This window comes from Dipodomys merriami, unplaced genomic scaffold (genome assembly GCF_024711535.1).
Source record: "Dipodomys merriami isolate MVZ:Mamm:240054 unplaced genomic scaffold, mDipMer1.0.p SCAF_11, whole genome shotgun sequence".
Classification (NCBI taxonomy): domain Eukaryota; kingdom Metazoa; phylum Chordata; class Mammalia; order Rodentia; family Heteromyidae; genus Dipodomys; species Dipodomys merriami.
Genome location: NW_027202382.1, coordinates 17,347,921 through 17,366,322, shown reverse-complemented (window position 1 = coordinate 17,366,322; position 18,402 = coordinate 17,347,921). Strand labels below are relative to the sequence as shown.

At 37.4% G+C, this 18,402-nt stretch overlaps 1 protein-coding gene and 1 non-coding gene across 2 annotated transcripts; both read left to right on the top strand.

Moving 5' to 3' along the window:
* Nucleotides 1-1,426: 1,426 nt before the first annotated feature.
* On the top strand, nucleotides 1,427-18,168 carry LOC138817151 (vomeronasal type-2 receptor 116-like). The gene is made up of 7 exons (XM_070007537.1): nucleotides 1,427-1,536; nucleotides 5,977-6,123; nucleotides 11,532-11,820; nucleotides 12,179-12,988; nucleotides 14,248-14,475; nucleotides 15,309-15,432; nucleotides 17,246-18,168. The coding sequence occupies exons 1-7, from the start codon at nucleotides 1,427-1,429 to the stop codon at nucleotides 18,166-18,168; spliced, it is 2,631 nt and encodes an 876-aa protein (XP_069863638.1).
* Nucleotides 15,757-15,863, top strand: LOC138822391 (U6 spliceosomal RNA). Its single transcript, XR_011370425.1, has one exon. It is a non-coding gene; the product is annotated as a U6 spliceosomal RNA (small nuclear RNA).
* Nucleotides 18,169-18,402: the final 234 nt, after the last annotated feature.

Genomic DNA, 18,402 nt, shown 5'->3' with positions numbered 1-18,402 from the left:
GAGACAGAAGTATAATCAGATTTAAAGAAATACTTCAAGGCTAAGAGAAATTCTGCTTTGTGCTCTTCCTGCTATTCCAAACAGGTTCTGAGACTGCCAAATAGGATGTGCTCAGGGAGCATGATTGAAGAACAGACACAAACCTTATTTGAATACAACTTAGTCATGCAACCAGTTAATTTCTTTATTTTCAGTTTGCTTAATTTGTAAAGAGCCTTTTGCAGGCAATGGAAGATCAGATGCTTTGTGAATCAACTACCTTGACCTAAGGATCTAGCACAGGCTGTTTACCCACAATCCATAGCTTCTTATAAATCTTGTTTAGTCCAGTGAGGCCTACTGTGCCTGATTATGTGCTATGGCCTCTGAATCAGAATGTCTCTTAGTACACAGAAAGTTCTTTAAATGTTTGGGAATTAGTAAAACAAGGTTGGATCTTCCACATTCTCCTTAGTGAAAATTCTTCGATTTCCAAATTTGTTTGAGAGTTGTAGCTTCACACTTGCCTAAAAAAATCCAATGAGAGTAACAAGGTGAATTTCCAGACAGAAGTCCTGGTTAAGTTTAGTGCCTATACAGTCAGGGTGATGTCTAGTCAAGTGTCACATAAGTTCTGAGACTGCATTTCAGGTCAGAGGTACTGCCTGTATTAGAGAACTTTCCATCAACTCAAGAGAAGGGCTGCATCATAAGAGATGTTGATGTATTTATCTGATTCTGCTTTACTTGCACAGATATCTGTGGGCTTCTATATTCTTCACAGGAATTCTTCAACAGTGTGTTCCATTCATAAACTTTTAAAGAAATATTCAGGGAATTTTTTTCCCAATATTTTATTATGATTAAGAGGCTACATAATTTCCCAAATTTCACAGTATTGTGGGATAGTGATGCTTAGTTAAAGTCACAAACACATTCTAACTTTCATGGAACAAATTGTCTATCATGATCTATAACATTTATGAGTTCATTGCAATACAGTTATTTCTTCCACATTGGGTGATATGTACATTTCTTTTGTTATGCATATCATCAGTTGTTCCCTCTTTCCCAATTGTTCCCTCCCTCCCATCCCTGCCATTGTTGACATTTTTTTCAGTTTAATTTCCCTCCTATTAGAAGGGTAGCATGTCATTTGGAACACTGCCTTTTTGCAGCCCTTTTTATATGTGGAAAGACAACCTTTGGCTTTGCTATCTGCTCAGATTTGGGAGCACAGATGGCAATGTTAGGAGTTACAACTTCTTTCATGTCTTAGATGATGCCTGTTCTGTTCTCATGTTATTCTTAGACATTTAATTATCTTTTTTATTACTAACATTTGCATATCTCTTTTATTACCAACCTTATCTAGGTTTATTTTCCCATAACTATACATAGTGTATTTGAGTGTTTTTGTTCATATGCTTTTATGACACTTTGAGGAATGTCGTTGGTGCTAGCAACAGTTTCTTTGTTCCTTCCAGATGTGGAAGATTTGTGTGTGGTTATGAGATATCTTTTCCGACTCTCCTTAGAAATCAAGGAAGAAGAAAAGTATGTCTGGTACTTGTTTGTCAGTGACATTTTCCCCTCAAGGCTCTCTCAGATACATTTGGACAAGTATGATGAGAAAAGTGGGGCTCAGCCTTGAGGATAGCCTGGCCCCAACAAAGTTACAGTCAAGGATGGAAATTTCTAAGAAGAAACCTGTGGCTGTCCAAAGATTCTACAGAGACTGTGTGATTAGTATTCTTGTTCAATGCAAGTTATGTGATCAAATATCTTTTCTGGCTTGTACAGGATGAATCTTGAATGATAAGCTTTGCCTGTGGCAGCTGTACAGATTTGAGAGCACCTGCAGAAGTTCTAGAAACTACAGTGTTTTCCCTGCTGTAGGAGATAATCTAGATATTTTTCACATACCATCCCTAGACCTTTTTATTAACACTTATATTATTAACACTTATTTTATTAACACGTATCACTTTCCTGTTTCCTGTTTCCTTTTCCATTAAAATCCAAGTGGTATTTGGCTATTTTGTAGATGTGTTTATATATTCTCCTTGATGTCTGTGGTTGCTGGTGGTGGTTCTTTCTTAGCTATTACCAGATATGCAGGCTTTGTGAGTGGGTGCCATGGAAATCTGACCCAACTCTCTTCAGACTCCCTGTTGTAAAATTCATACCTCGTAGGTCCTGAAGTTTATCAGCACCATTTTCCCCATGAAGGCTTTCTCATAGATATTTGTGAAGAGGTTTGGCAGTAGATGAAAAGATTGTACTCTACCTTGAACATGTTCTAAATAAATTGTATTAAATGCTCAGGAGAGGATTTGTGAAATAGAAAAAATTACTGAGAGGACATTGTGAGTCTCAAAGCATTCTGGCTAAATTGATTTAATCATGATCATATTCAATTTGTGTATGTGTGATCTAACATCATAGATTAATGATCATATACCAGAGCTGTTTGAAGTATGTATTGAATAGACAAGACAAGAGTGACAGGACTAACAGTGATTTCATGGGATATTCAGGTTAGCTCAGGATGCAGTCTTTGCCAGATGTGATGGGAACTTTGCCTCACATGGTCTTCATCCTAACAGAGTCTGTACTCTGAGAACTTCCTAGAAGCAAGGTGAGGCTGCTGAAAGAGCTCTTGTGCTCCGTTTTCCATGAGATGGCTCAGGAAGTGGCCCTGTACAGAAACTTGTACTCACAGCCCTATCTGCCTCTGACAAAAATACACTTGTTGTTACCTGAGATTTTTATATCCATGCCAATTCATTCAGTAGATAGATGTCAGGGGCTCAGTGGAATGTCTTGATTCATGATCAGATCCATAGGTGCAGAAAGTAACAGTAGGGTTTCACAATGTATTGCTATACAATACATTAATATTTGAGTCAAAATTTGTTTTTTTAACATCAGTGGTCTATTGGGTCAGATAATTTATACACAGCACGGGTACACAAATTTATATCAATATCCTTCTCATATGCTGTACATTATTGTTTACAATACATGTTAAGAGAAATTATTCTCTATCTCACCTTTGGGATTTTTGATCCTTTGGAGTCACCATGGCCAGTTTATATCTGTCTATCGAAGAGCCTCTAAAGACATATCTCTAGCCTTTCACACAGTTTTCTTGATGGTTGACTTCAGCTGGAGCTTGGTGGGTCTGATGATCTCAGAGGGTGAGAATGGTTTGTGAATTTGTTCACAATATAATTATTATAACTATGAACTAGTATGTGTGTATGTACTATAGAAGGGTATCATTGTGATCTCTCCAGACACTGATATAATGAACTCTGACCCAATTCTAATATCTTTATATGTTCTTCTTTATTTCCTCTCTGATTTTACTTTTTCAAACAGTATTTGTTGGGATACTTTTTTTGTATGTGTATGTGTACCTTACATACATGTATACATTGTTTAAGTGTGTGTACTTACTATACACATACCCATTCCAAATACAACTTACTAAGACATACAGGAAAAGACCATAGATCTCTCATCCGGGACTTACAGCAAATTGTTGGATGTAGTCATGTGTTTTTTGTTTGATTATGCTGGCAGCATTTCATGTGCATTCTATGCTCCACAATACAGCAAGCATTGAGAACACTAATGGAAAGGGATTAGCAAACCTACTTGTATGATAGAACCTATGATTAGTTTAAACACTAGTACAATGGCAGGATCCAAACAACTAATGTAGCAGGAATCTACAATAATCCTATTGCCTATATGCTAAGTGTAAGCTGTTCTCTTGGTTGAGTGTAAATTCTATATAGATGAAAATTTTATGTCATAATTTGCCTTGTGTGGGTGTCTCATATCTATTCTCAAAGTACTCAGAATGCTGAAATCTATGTATACCATAAGTAAGGGAGACAATGGAGAGGTGATCTTTAATAGAGGGATATTATTTGTACTTGCCCTCAAATAAGGCATATTACTGGAAACAATACTGAACTATGCTTAAAGCTAAACAGACAGAGGATGAGGCTCCAGCAATACTCCATGGGCATGTGCATCAGCATGTCATTTGGAAAAGTTTCAGAGCAGGCCAATTGAACAAGGTGAATAACGGCACAAAGTGGGATTTCTCAATCAGAAGGGGACAGTGCTTTGTGACAAGAAATTCATATAGAAATCCTCTCTTAAACAGTCCCTCTCTCTTTCTCTGTCTCCCTCCTTCACTTACTTCTCTTTACCTCTCACTTTTCTTTTCTCTTCCCTCTACCTGTAGCTCTACCTTTAAAATACTCAATAATGTTGGAAGGGCAGAGGCTGCCAGAGAGAAGGAATGTTTATCTCAATACAAGTAATTTCTCTTCTTATGCTGCAGTTAAGTTTAGAGAAAACTTGAGCCAAAAGTGCACAATTCAATTGGAAACACTCTCAAAACCCAAATCAGTTTCTTGTATTAGCAAGATACAAGAGCCAGCTTCAATATCTCATCATGTAGGAAAGGGCATTACTTAAATCATGATTCCCATTTTCACTTGCATGTGGTAAAATGATGGGCAACCATACAACAGCAAGTTGCAAAAAGAACAGCATTACGTAAAAGGGCTTCACTGCTTTAGAATGTTTGTATGCCTCCATCAGAAAGAATGACATTGCCCCATTTGTTTGGAAATGGAAAGACTTGGAAAAAAATATATTAAATGAAGTAAGCCAGGCCCAAAGAAACATAGGTCCCATGGTTTCCCTTATTTGCAATAACTAGTATAGGTATCAGACAAGCAGAAATGGTCAGATAAGTAGATGGTAGGCAAAATGAACCCTAAGATAAGGATTCAAATGCTTTTTCTTTCTTGCTATTGTTTCTAACATATTTATAAGATATTTCTTTGTTGCTTTGTATATCCATCTCCAAGGGTATAACCCTGTTTTACTGTATTTGATGTTGGTATAATTAATGGAGGGGAAGGAAAAAAAACAAATTGTTTAAATAGGGATACAGGTGGACCCATTGCTACAATGAGATGTACAAGTCGCTATGTCAAAAAAAGAACTTTACAACTTTGGCACAGAGAGGGGGGGACAGGTGAGGTGGGGGCCAGATGGGAAGAGATGGGAAGGGGAAACAAAGGTGGAGGAAACAAGGTTTGATAAGAAATGAACTCATTACCTTGCACATATAATTGGAAACCTTCTGTATGGTATTTTCACAAAAAAAATCTCTATGTTCGTTGTGCATAGAGTCTTCTGATGGCTCATGTGTGTGTAAACTATTTAGAGTGGTAGGAACTAGAGTTTCTTTTGTACTATTGTCTTTGTTTGCGGCACAGAGAAGAATTATTACACAAACTCATATTCAACTGGGCACGGATACCTGTATGGCTCATACCAGCAATGTTTTCTCACAGGCTTTAGCCATGGGTGTGGGAGGTTCTCCCCATTTTTGATTGTGGAGTGTGATGGTCAATGACTTGGATAGAGCCTTTATTTGAATAACACTTTCTGTCCACTTTCTCTTGCACCTCACATTACAAGTTTGATTCAGAACTTTTACATGATCCCATGAGGCTTTATTTGCAATGTTTCTCACTATTACCTCAGGGCCAATTCCAACAAATTTCCATCCATCTCTGGAGTCTTACACCCTTCAGTCTTGATGTAATTATAGCACCTGGGAGTGGAGAAGGAAACCATCAAAATATTTTGCATCTCATGTTTTGACTTGAAGATAGGACCTCAGATGCAGAGCCCCAGGGGTGAAAGAACACAGCATTTGTCTGGGGAAAGAGAGCAGGTTATGGTGAAAGAAATAAGGGTGGGCCAGAGTGGAAATCCTAGGCAATAAAATCACACTCAAACATATTCTTATACATTCTTTTATTCATGGCATATTTACTTATTTTCTGGTTATCATAAGATCCACATATATTCACAAATAGGTCTTACATGCCATTCTATGATGTTTCCTTTGCTTTTTACATCAGTTATACTACAACTTCCATTTCTTGTCAGTTCCCTCAGTGAAGAGGAATGCTTACTCAACAAGAAGGAGACTGCATATATGAGTGGAGATGTGTCCATTGTTGGATTTTTCCCCCTCTCCTACGTAACAGCAAAGCGTCCTCATCCCCAAGAAGAGAGGTATACTGAGGAGGTGAGGTAAGTGACTTTTGAATTTTATACTTATTCTCTATTTGATTTTCAGTCTGAGCAGACCATTGGTCAATTAATGCACTCTATAATCTCTACCATTTGCTACTGTGCAACTTTTAACTAGAAATAGCTCCATATTTCTTTTTTTGAAGTGCTATTGAAAAGATGATATACAGAGGGCTTCCCATTTCCTACTAAGTGATTTTTTGTTATACATATTTTGTTATGCAGTGTTAGCTCTAATTTTCTTGGACTTAGCATTCCTTCCCAGGATTGAAAACTCTCCTCACTGTAATGCCTCTACCTTGTCTCTCATTGTGTCATTGCAAATCAAGCAATGGTACTTGAAAAAGCCATTGGCATGAGTTTTTAACTATAAAGATAAAGGAAAATTTATTTCACCATAATCAAGAAGAACATATCTTCTTACATATTTATGATTTCTAATATCTGTTGATCAGCATATTGATGCTCATCTGTATGAGAAATAATTCTTATTGGAAGGATGCAGCTACTATTTCAAGGTCAGAACTTCACATCAGCGGTGATTCAGGTAGCAGAGGACATTCTTTCAAATTTGAAGAAGAGAAACATTGCCTAGGGTTTACACTTAACACTTTGAATCTGATTTAATTGTATACATATTCTCAGTATTTATATATCCACAGGAATTCTACCCCAGGAGATTACCTCTACAAGTGCACATGGCAGAATTTAGCAGAAATTAGCATTCTAATTTCAGGCCTATTAGAATGTAAAATATGACTTGGAACATCTATTGTTTGCTTCCTTTTCTCAGTGTGGGAAGTCAAGCTTTCCCTTTGGTATCTGCTCATACTCCAGAACAGAGATGACCTCTTATTTGCTTTAGAGAATGTCTGAACTTTTCTGATGTGTTACACATAACTTGTTTGATATATTTCTTTGGACCAACAGAACCGTGTTTACCCATTTCCCAATGAATTAATAGTAAATATTTATATGCCTGTTTTACATTTATATTTGTGTAATGTCATTGATGTTGTGTCTTCTGCTGATGGATGTTTCATCTCTACTTTGAGATGTACAAGTTCTCTGTGTGGATGTCATTGGAGTCTGGTCTGACAACCAGGTATCCTAGAGTGAAATCTTTTGTCTGGAAGTGGCTAAAAATTATCTTTTCTACATGAAGGATTTCCCTTAACTATTTAGATGAATGTGATGAGGGTTAGCGTGAATAAAATGCATGTTCCTAAATTTTTAGCACAGCATGGCAAAAGGAACTTATATTAAGAATTCAGAATACCAGTTAATGGGTAGAAAGTTACTGGAAGAAAATGATGTCTGTCAGATAATGGCTGAAACATTTAATAGAGTTCTTATTCCAGGTACATGCTGTCATCTAATGTCACTTTACATCAGTACAGAATGAGCACTGTAGGATATCAAACATTATTTATTCAATGTATCACAGCAGAGATGGTCTTCTAATAGACCAAGAGAGAGATGCAGAATTGACAGTGATCTTCCAGGTGAATCAGGTGAGCTATAGCAGCATTCTTTTCTAGACAAGGCGGTAACTTCCACTCATATGTGATGGCAGCCTATGAAATCCTGTATTCTGAGGGCTTAGAAGAAGCCAGGTGAGGCTGCTGGCCTTGGCTTTGTGCTGTCTTTTCTAAATTGCTCTATCAGAGGGAACATTGGAGGCCAGAGAGGTGGCTCTGTACATAGTTTGGCTTGGGAAATCCTACTTGTACCTGACACAATACAGTTGTCGTACCTCAGATTTTCTCCTATTTGCTAATTCATCCATTAGACAACGCTAGGAACTCGTCCAAACATTTATGTGTACAAATCAAATCAACAGCTGCAACAAACAACTTCATGACTTGGGAATGTGCTTCCCCAAACACTTAGAATATTTTTTCTCTAGAAAACCTTCTGAACACTTTCCATATTAATGGACCATTGAACATGTGACTTCATAGACACCTCAGGCCACAAATGTATATCAATGTCCCTATCCTGTATGCTATTTTATCACTGGCAAGTGGAAATGCTTTTTAAAAGAAATTATTTGAGCCTGTCTTTGTAAATATAATTTATTATCAGATATTCATAAAATATCTTAACTGGCTTTATGTTTTATTATATGACTTCTCTTTAATAACTGCTCAATTTCTTCTCAGGTTCCCTACAATATCTGAAATATACCTGTTGATCTTACCTTTTTGTTTTTTCATAAATTATTTGGCTTGCATTTTTCCTCCAAATAAATATGAAATAGGACTGTACATTGTAAAGTAGATTACGTTCTTGGTAATGGAATAATTCATTCTGTCTATGCCAATTTCAAAAGTTACCCTCTGATGGTCACAACTTTCAGATAGAAACCAACGTTTTTTGTTCATTTTCTATTATAACATAGTTACTTATCTATGGATTCTGCTGTCATTTTACTCCATCCAAGTATTTTACACAACAATTAAATTTTTCCCTTATCATTATGAATTATTTTCCTAAAATTGGCATGCTTCCAGAAACTTTCAAATGTTTACAGTGAGCATACAAACCATTTTATAGCAATGCATACATGTTTTCCTTTTTGATATTGAGAAAAGTGTATTTTTATGTGTGCTAATCCACAGCTTTGAAAATGAATAGGTAACAGTCCAAACGTACCACATCCCTCTCTCCAAAATGTCAGGTGTATGTATTGTTCCCATGTTATGGAATCCTAGGCAGAAAGTCATTACCTGTGCCTACTTCCTGAAAGATTTCTCTTCTGTGCTTCTCTACTGTTCTCAAATTTTCAAGTCTCCTATTAAGATCTGCAAACAATGTTGAATAAATCCTTTCTTTGGTGAAAGAGTGCCGTGAGATTTCAGTGTTTTGCAGGTGGATGTCTGTATTTTCAGAGGAACCACAGGTCATCGAGGCCATTTTTCAGTAACAGAAGCTGTGTTCAATATTCACTTTTGCAACTATGTGGTTTTTTATTGGACTTTTTATTGTATTTTGTTGTTTGTTCTGCCTATGACATGACACATTTTAATTTTCATAGTTTTTAGATGAAATAGTCATGAAATTATTTTCTGCCAAGGCTATATATCTGAGTCACACTTCTCACAGTTCAGTGTCTTCTGTTGTTAGGAGTCTAGGCCTGAGCAAGACACATATGTGCATGACTTCTACTAGTCTACTTAAAAATTGTACTAGGAGTCAATGGTAAAGTTAAGATTGGGTATTGCCAAACATTGTATTACTACTTGTTTATTCCACATACCTGTGGTCATTCAAGGATTTTTTTAGTTAGAAGTTTTTCATTGTTTTTCTACTCCCTTATTAAATGACCCCAGCATTTTGGCATGGTCTTCGTAAATATGTAGATAATTTTCACTACTGTGAATATTTTAACAATATTCATTTTCCCAATCTATTTATTGAGAGATATGTTCAGGGACTTAAGTTTTGCTGTTGATTTTACTCTTTGATTTAAGAAATGGTTGTTCTTTCATTTCCATTTTTTTAAGTTAGACTCTTATTGAGTTGGTAAGTTGAACAAGATTAATTCTTCTCTTTCTTTGGTTTATCTACTAAGACTTAGTCTTTTCTGGGTCCAACTTATTGTGATTTCTTCATCATCTTTGGTTAGGACTCCTAAAAACCTATTCTGCAGTGAAGAATAATAGGATCATCAATAGAATTTTTCATGTTTTTGAAGGTCTGTCTTTCACCATTAATAATTAAAAATGATGTGACTGCATAAAATCCACATGTTTACAAATATGAAGCCAAAAAAGAAACATAGCACCTTAAGGAGCTTTTATGTTTTCTCTTTAAGGGATTACCACAGATCAAATTAACTTGCTGATGTATGATAATATTTAGAAAATTGAATTCTTCCCTAGAATTTTTTCATTTTCTTAATTTTCCTTAATATGATTTAGAAAAGACATATTTTCCAATGCAAATCTTTCCTGCTGATTGTAACACCTTTAGTTTGGTTAATTTTTCTAAAGTCAATGGTTCTGGAAAAGGGTTATGAGAAATAACACTGAATTATTTTCATGTCTTCCTCCTCAGGAAATTGACTGCGAATCCTCATGTTCTATTCACCATTGCCAAGGGTTTAAGGAGATACTTTGGAATCCCCTAGCCCACTAGCAATTTAGGCACTCATTGTAATGTTATTTGTCTGGCAGAAGTAACATGGGGCATTTCCAAATACGGACAGCTCCAAGTTTGGCTTGTATCCTGGCTTGTACTCAAAGGCCTGGATTTAAATCTCTTTCTATATCATAAGTAGGGGAACATATATTTGGATGCAGAATAAAGGGAAATTAGTTCCTTTTCTATTTGCCAATGCATCTAATTTTCCTTTCTTTCAGTAAGTAAGAATTTAGTTCTGCTGCCTACAAAATTTGCTATTGTTCTCGGAGGTGTTTTCTGATTAATTTGCTTTTTCTGAGAAGGGGATTATTCTCATGTGTACTCTTGCTTTCCTTTTTATTTTTTTTTTTGTGGGCCATGGGGCTTGAACTCGGGGCCTGGGCGCTGTCCCTCAGCTCTTCAGCTCAAGGCGAGCGCTCTACCACTTGAGCTACTGCGCCACTTCTGGTTTTCTGGTGGTTTATTGGAGATAGGAGTCTCACGGTGTCTCCTGCTCGGATTGGCTTTGAACCGCGATCCTCAGATCTCAGCTTCCTGAGTAGCTAGGATTACAGGCGTGAGCCACCAGCGCCGGGCTGTGCTCTTGCTTTCCATGATTCTCTCACACAAAGTAAGACATTAATTGAGTAAGGTTATCCTCCAACAGAAGGAAAGAATACCAACTTTAGTGTGATAATAGGATTAACTTTGCTTCTTGTAGCATTTACAAGAGCAAACTTCAGACATGGACTGATTAGTTATTCATGAGAAAATGTCTCATGTTTCAAGAACAAGTTACTTGACAAAGGGGAAATGCACGTTCTCTTTGTTCTCTTACAAGAGTATAAATCTAATTCAGGAAAAACACTTTCATGATCCACTTAAAATGAATTACATACTTAAAACACATATTGTGCCAGGTGCTAGTGGCTTACACCTGCAATCCTAGCTACTCAGAAGGCTGAGATAAGAGATTGCCATTCAAAGCCAGCCCTGGCAGGAATGTCCATGATACTCTTATCTCCAAATACACACCAGACAACCAGAAGTGGCTCTGTGGCTCAAGTGGTAGAGCACTTGCCCTAAGCTGAAGAGCTCATGGACAGGACCCAGGCCAGAATACAAGCCACAAAGCTCACAAAAAAATCCCAAAACAATCATACCCTAATTCAACATGTTAGGGGTAAGTTTTCAATATATGCATGTTCTTTTCTAAACAAACATTTATTCCCTCAAGTCAATGCTTAAGATTGAAGATACTTCCTGTGCCTTCTCTACAGCTATAACTTCAACAACTACCAGTTTATTCTAGCTTTGGCTTTTGCTGTTGAAGAGATCAACAAAAATCTTCATCTTTTGCCTAACATCACTATGGGATTTTCTGCCCATTCACATGGAATAAGATACTATGTGCTGTATAGAAGTCTTGTCTTAACCCTCTCTGGGAAAGATTTTATCCTGAATTATGACTGTAAGAGAGAAAGTCAGACTGTAGTAACACTGACTGGACCAGCAGGCCAAATCTCTTCCCAGTATGCAACAGTGTTGGACCTCTACAGATTTCCACAGGTGAGAACAGGAGGGCTGCTGAGGGAAGAAAGCATGACTAGTTGATGGCATTCTCAGGTTTTTGATGCATTTAGAAGAGGAATGTTGAATTATAAATGCTCCAAATGAACTACCTTTGGTGAGATGTCCGTATGGGCTTGCTTTAGTGTAAGAACAGCCTACAGCAGACCACAGGAATACCTCCATCTCTTACCTGGTTCTTTCATTTTCTACATAGGCCTAAGGAATTGAAGATGCCACTAAATGTGGGATAAACAAGGCTTTTTTTAATTTCATGTGTTGCTTAATGCACATCAGGACTGAGGAGGAGGTTTATGTCAATCCAATTGCTCACTTTCACATTTTCTTTTCCTTCTAGCTGAACTTTGGGCGTTTTGATCCTGTCCTGAGTGACCATCGCCTGTTTCCTTCTGTCTATCAGATAGCCCCCAAGGACACATCTCTAGCTTTTGCCATGGTTTCCTTGATGGTTCATTTCAGCTGGAAGTGGGTGGGTCTGTTGATCTCAGAAGATGAGAATGGTTTGTGGATGCTGCCCCAATTGAGACAAGAGATGAACAAGCACAAAGTCTGTACAGCTTTTGAACACATACTACCACTTTCTTTCTTTCGTGAAGTAACCGATTATGTATCTTTTCATCAGAAAATTAGAAATTCATTCGCAAATGTGGTTGTCATTTACGGAGACAATGAATTCATGTTCAATTTGTTAAACACTTATTTCACAAGATATTTAAGTCTAGGAACCGTCTGGGTCATAAACTCCCTTAGTACATTTCTGTCTGTGATGAAATATTTTTTGTTACATTCACTCCATGCACCTCTCATTTTCTCACACCACCATGAAGAGATTTCTGGTTTCACCAATTTTATCAAAACTGCTAACCCATCCAAATACCCAAAAGACTATTTCCTTGCTTTGGTGTGGATTCGCTCTTTTAATTGCACATTTTCTGAGTCTAGCTGTGTCACTTGGAAGAACTGTCCAGCCAATGCGTCCTTGGAATGGTTGCCTAGGTACCTTTTTGACATGGGCATGATGGAAGAGAGTTACTATATATATAATGCTGTGTATGCTGTGGCTCAGGCCCTTCATGAGATGCTTATTGGTCAAGCAGAAGCACAGCCAGTGGGAAATGGAAGAAAACTTCAGTTTTCCCCTTCTCAGGTGAAGAATTTGCACTGGCAAGTAAATGCTATCAGCAAACTGACATTGTAAGAGGGATTCATTCAAACCAAACTAGGTAGTCATGACAGATTTTTTTAACAGAATAAGTGAAGCATGGTGCCAGTGGCTCACACCGGTAATCCTATCTACTCAGGAAACTGAGATGTGAGGATGGAGATTCAAATCCAGCCCTAGCAGAAAAGTCCTTAAGACTCTTATCTCCAATAAACCACTCAGAAAACTGAGAGTGGAACTGTGGCTTAAGTGGTAAAGCTCTAGCCTTGAGATGAAAAGCTCAGGGAGAGCACCCAGGCCCAGATTTCCAGCCCCATGACCAACAACAACAACAAATAAAATTAAAAAAGTAAAGGAGAGAGAGAAAAAGTTAAAAGCTTACTCAGCTTAGTTGTCTCTGATGGTTTTTGTTTTGATTTTTTTGTGCCATCCCTTAGGCTTGAACTCAGGGCCTCGGCTTCTTTTGCTCAATGTGAGTAGTTACCCACTTAAGGAAACACTGTACTTCTTGTTTTTCTCGGTAGGTAATTGGAGATAAGTGTCTCATGGTTGTTCATGTCCAGGCTGGCTTCAAACTGGGATCCTCAGATCTCTGCCTCCTAAGTAGTTTGCATTACAGTTGTGAGCCACCATCATCCAGTCTGCTTTTGAAACAGTTTTTAAAACATGTAGAATTTTACCTGATAAAACAGATTGGCAAGAGTGAATTTTTAATGAATTCATTACTTATTGTTTTCATTCGATCTATCTGTAACACGTCAGTACTCACACTTTCGATTTTCTACTTATTGATTTTGTATTTGAATTTGTAACAGGCAAGCAATAATTCAAAATTTGTCTACCTCAAAGATTTTGTGCACAATTTTTCATTTTTCATATAAGAAATACTTTATTTCTAATTGAGGTAGTTTTATAACTTTTTCATTGAATTACACAGTTGAGTTACTCATTAGAAAATCTCTGCCTGTGTAGCCAGACAATGAAATGTGTATGATTTGTGATTATTTCAGTGAACGTACTAGATTTTTTATCTTGAAATGTTATGTTGAACAGTTACTTGAGTCTTAGGATTTATCAGCATTATTTTATATTATTCATCCATAGACCTTCAGTTGTTCTGCTTCATTACTCTGTTATAAATGGATTCTGAAACAGAAATGGAAGTCAATGGATACATACTCTTTCTTCCCATTTTCTGTGTGAACTTTTGACTAACTTCACCCTGGTCGATGTATATCTTCTAGCTCCACCCCTTTCTGAAGAACATCTATTTCAATAATCCTGCTGGTGACCAAGTGATTTTGGATGAGACAAAGAAATTGGTGGCAGAGTATGACATTGTGAACCTTTGCAATTTTCCAGAAGGTCTTAGGCAAGTGATGAAAGTGGGAAACTTTTCTCCATATGCACCATATGGGCATCAATTATCTCTATCCAATGATAACATAGAATGGCCCACCTCATTTACGGAGGTGTGTTGAATCAATCAAACAATGATGATCTAAAGTAGGACTAAATGAACAAAATATCTTGCTAGAATTTATTCCTCTTGTCTTCATCAATAATGTAAGAATGTAAATTACCAACTTCCCATATAGAAATATTTTTATGAAGTAATTGATTAATGGGTTCTTATGGAGCATATTTATTTGCCAATTTATTTCTTAGTATTTTTTCTTATGTATTCCAAATATAAATATCATGTTACAAAGCTCCATATCACTGTAACACAGTAACTTTGAAAGTTAATTTATAATGTAGAATTTTAATTTTATTCATTGTTTTATGTTTCAATTAATAGTCAATTGACTAGTTGTTTCTTATTTTAGATTTCCCATCTTAAAAAGAATGGTGAGCTGGGAAGGTGGCTCAGTGGTAGAGTGCTTGCCTTGCATGCATGAGGCCCTGGGTTCAATTCCTCAACACTACATCAGCAGAAAAAGGTGGAAGTGGTGTTTTGGCTTAAGAGTGCTAGCCTTGAGCTGAAGAGCTGAGGGACAGTGCCCAGGCCCATTTTTCAGGCCCCCTGACTGACCAAAAAAAAACAAAATCAAAATGAAGAAAAATGGCTACTTTAAAGTTCCTGCTTTTTCCATTAAGAAGGGCATAGGAAGAAGTTAAATCACTTTTCTTTGACTATGATATAATACCTGAAATAATATCATCCAATTGTTTATGTATATACATATTTATGCATGCATCTTTATAGAAATTTTGATTCTGAATGATCAAATATCTATCATACTAGAATTTGAGGATATTAAGAATAAGTAACTTGTTTGTCATCAACACTAATCTTTTTTAGACTCCGCAGTCTGTCTGCAGTGAGAGTTGTGGTCCTGGTTTCAGAAAATCCCCTCAGGAGGGAAAGTCTGTCTGTTGCTTTGATTGTATCCCTTGCCCTGAGAATGAGATTTCTAATGGTACAGGTAAGAGTGTAAGTATTGGAGACATTCTCCATATCTCCATAGTGTTTCTCAATCAATAGTAGACAATAGGAACAATCCACAATAGATAGTATATAGAGACAAAAGCCTTCCTATTATTAGGTAGGAATTTGCATGTTATAAAAGATAAAATCCTGCCAGAAAAGTCACAACACCTGCAGAGTGATAAAAGATTTAGATAAGTTTTGTGGACCAGTATCCATATACATGATATCCTTTCTACCACAAAACATGTTAAATCATTATCTGTAATATGGCAAAATATATTATTATGTAGCAAAATTTAAACTCAAAAGGACCATTTGAGTGCTCGCTTTGGCAGCACATTTACTAAAATTGGAAAGATACAAAGAGGATTAGCATGGCCCCTGCACAAGGATGACACGCAAATTCATAAAGTGTTCCATATTTTTTTGGGGGGGTGGCGTTCGGTTGTGGGGCCTGAACTCTGGGCCTGGGCGCTGTCCCTCAGCTCTTCAGCTCAAGGCTAGCACTCTACTATTTGAGCCACAACACCACTTCCAGCTTTTTTCTTTTTGCTTATGTGGTGCTGAGGAATCGAACCCAGGGCCTCAGGCATGCAACGCAAGCACTCTACCACTGAGCCACCATCCCAGCCCAATGGTTCCATACTTTTTAACCCATGCTTTTACTGTATTTGATGTTGGTATAATTGTGGAGGGGAAGGGAAAAAAACAAGTTGTTTAACTAGTGATACAGGTGGACCCACTGCAACAATGAGATGTACAACTTGTTATGTCAAAAAATGAACTTTATAAGGTTGGTGTGGGGGGGGCGGTGCTGGGAGTGTGGGGGGGACAGGGTGGGGGAGGGGGGAGAAGGGGAAAGAAAGAGGAGGAAACAATGCTTGATAAGAAATGGACTCGTTATCTTGCCCATGTAATTGTAACTCCTCTGTACGGTATTCTCACACAAAAAAAATAAAACTAAAACCAAAAAAGAAAAGAGGACCACTTGAACTAACCTCTAGCTAAATTCCAGAAAAAATGCAGCGTTTGGGGTGAAACATACTGAAAGAACACATTAATTTGTAAGAAAGGTATATGATTATAATTTTTATTGTTATTAGAACATTCTGGACATATTTGAATATATATTTCAATTTGTAGGAATGAAGAGTGTAAGGTTCAGAAATGATTTAATTCTACTTTGAAATCATGTCATAAGTGTATTTTTTAGAAATGTGATTAGTACTTGATAAATTATAAAATAATAAGAGAAAATTATTGTTGATATATACTTTAGATACAGTAGAACATAAGGTAAAAAAATTCGGAGAGGACAGAAATAAGAGTAAATATGAAGCCTATATTGGATGAGAAGACTCACAATTAGGGTACTGAGTCAGGAAAATATCCATCAAACTCCACCATGTTTGCTTTGAAAACTTCAATGTGTAATTGAGGTAGGGAAATCTAGGGAAGATTATGAGGATTATTGATTATATCTAATTCTCTGGAATTTACATATTCAGGTTTCTGAAGCAATAGCACAGATTATGACATATGGTATGTTAATTAGGTGGAGGAGATTTTTATTTCCATATTTGGATAATTGGAAATGCTTTCAAGAAAATGCTGAATTGTAAGAAAACTTATGAGGAAAACATGATTAGGACTCACATTGAATTGTATGCTTCTTAGAATTTGCACTTTAGTTTAGAAAGCAACACCACAGAACAATGGATTAAGCTCAACAAATTAACTTCTTGGGGCAAGGGCAGAAAATCAAGGTAACTACTGACATACTGATGGTAACTCCCACTCCTTGCCAGATTTGGAACAGTGTGTGAGGTGCCCAGATCATCAGTATGCCAACACAGAGAAAAACCTCTGCCTGCTGAAATCTGAGAGCTTCCTGGACTCTAGGGACCCTCTGGGGATGACTCTAGTCTGCTTAGCTCTCTGCCTCTCTGCACTAACCACTGCTGTTATTGGGATTTTTACCAAGCACAACAACACTCCCATTGTCAAGGCCAACAACAGGGCTCTCAGCTACATCTTGCTCATCTCCCTCAACTGCTGCTTTCTTTGCTCCTTGCTCTTCATTGGACATCCCAACACAGCCACGTGTGTCCTCCAGCAGACCACATTTGGAGCTGTGTTCACTGTGGCTGTTTCCACTGTCTTGGCCAAAACCGTTACTGTGGTTCTGGCCTTCTCTGTCACTTCTTCAGGGAGAAGGATGCGGTGGTTGCTGGTGTCAGGAATGCCTAACTTCATCATTCCCATCTGTACGCTGACCCAGCTCATTCTGTCTGGAATCTGGTTGGGCACTTCTCCTCCATTTGTTGACACCGATGCACACTCAGAACATGGCCACATCATCATCCTGTGCAACAAAGGCTCAACCACTGCCTTCTATTGTGTCCTGGGATACCTGGGCTCCCTGGCCCTGGCAAGCTTCACTGTGGCTTTCTTGGCTAGAAACCTGCCTGACACCTTCAATGAGGCCAAGTTCCTGACCTTCAGTATGTTGGTGTTCTGTAGTGTATGGGTCACCTTCTTGCCTGTCTACCACAGCACCAAGGGGAAAACCATGGTGGCCGTGGAGGTCTTCTCCATCTTATCTTCCAGTGCTGGCCTGTTAGGCTGCATCTTTGTCCCTAAGTGCTACATCATCTTGTTGAGGCCAGAGAGAAATTCTCTGCATGGTATACGGGGCAAAACACATGCTGAGAGAAATAATCCATTTTAATATTAAATGGATGTCTTTCTATAAATCACAGAGCCTCTATCATCTCTATACTAGTTTTCTCACTAAAATTTTGTTGTATTTGAAAAAATATCTTAAAAAGTAACAGGGATTTACTCATTTTCTTACTTTTATGATGATTAATGCAAGTTGACTCTGTGAGTGTCAACATTAAAGAATTGTCATTATTTGATTTTCTCTGAATGTATTCCATGTAACTCTGTACTTATTTCTTTC